This window comes from Octodon degus, unplaced genomic scaffold (genome assembly GCF_000260255.1).
Source record: "Octodon degus isolate 3935 unplaced genomic scaffold, OctDeg1.0 scaffold00034, whole genome shotgun sequence".
Classification (NCBI taxonomy): domain Eukaryota; kingdom Metazoa; phylum Chordata; class Mammalia; order Rodentia; family Octodontidae; genus Octodon; species Octodon degus.
The window spans coordinates 8,485,165-8,485,798 of record NW_004524610.1 but is presented as its reverse complement, the minus strand read 5'-3'; the positions used below and the strand labels follow the sequence as shown (position 1 = coordinate 8,485,798).

General features: G+C 73.2%; 1 protein-coding gene across 1 annotated transcript in view; it reads right to left on the bottom strand.

The window, feature by feature from the left end:
• Positions 1-252, bottom strand: part of Hint3 (histidine triad nucleotide binding protein 3) — a 25,502-nt gene extending 25,250 nt beyond the window's left edge. Inside the window, exon 1 of the mRNA XM_023714286.1 lies at positions 38-252. Within this exon, the coding sequence (XP_023570054.1) occupies positions 38-145 (108 nt within the window). The 5' untranslated portion in view covers positions 146-252. The remainder of the gene's footprint in view (positions 1-37) is intronic.
• Positions 253-634: the final 382 nt, after the last annotated feature.

Sequence of the window (634 nt, the reverse complement as noted above, 5' to 3'; positions counted from 1 at the left end):
GGGAGCGCGCCCAGTCCCCGCACGGGTCCGCACCCACCTCGCAGTGCAGCAGCTCGGTGCCGGCCTCCTGTCCCCGCGCGATGCGGCAGAACACGCACGTGGGGTCACCGACCTCGGGCTCCCCGGCCGGGGCGGACTCGGCCATGGTAGGAAGCCGGGGCCGCCGCTGGAGACCGCGGGCAGCCGCGCACCGCCGGCCGGCCGCCTGGAGGTTCCTCCCTCGCCCAGCCCAGCGCCGCACCGGAAGTGAGCGTGCCCCGACCGGCCGCCGGAAGTGGGGGGGGCTCGTGACGGAGGCCGCTAGGGGGCGAGCGGGACCGCGGCCCGCGTTGTCCCGCCCCTGACCATCGCAGGGCGCGCGGCGCTGCCTGATGACGTCGGCGAGCGCGCGCTCCTGTCCCACGAGTCTGTTTGGGTCCGCGCCCTGCGTAGCTCGCGGCGGGCCCTCCGCGCGCGGCCTGTGCTTCCACTGAAGACGGAAAGGAGGTGCGGGCGCGGCGACCCGCGGACACGGCGGCTGCCCCGAGTTTCTCCCGCCTCCCTGAGGGCAGGCAGTAGGGCCCCCTGTGGAAGGGATAACAACACGGAGTAAAAGTTCACAGGCTGTAAGGGGAGCAAAATTTCCAGAATCTTA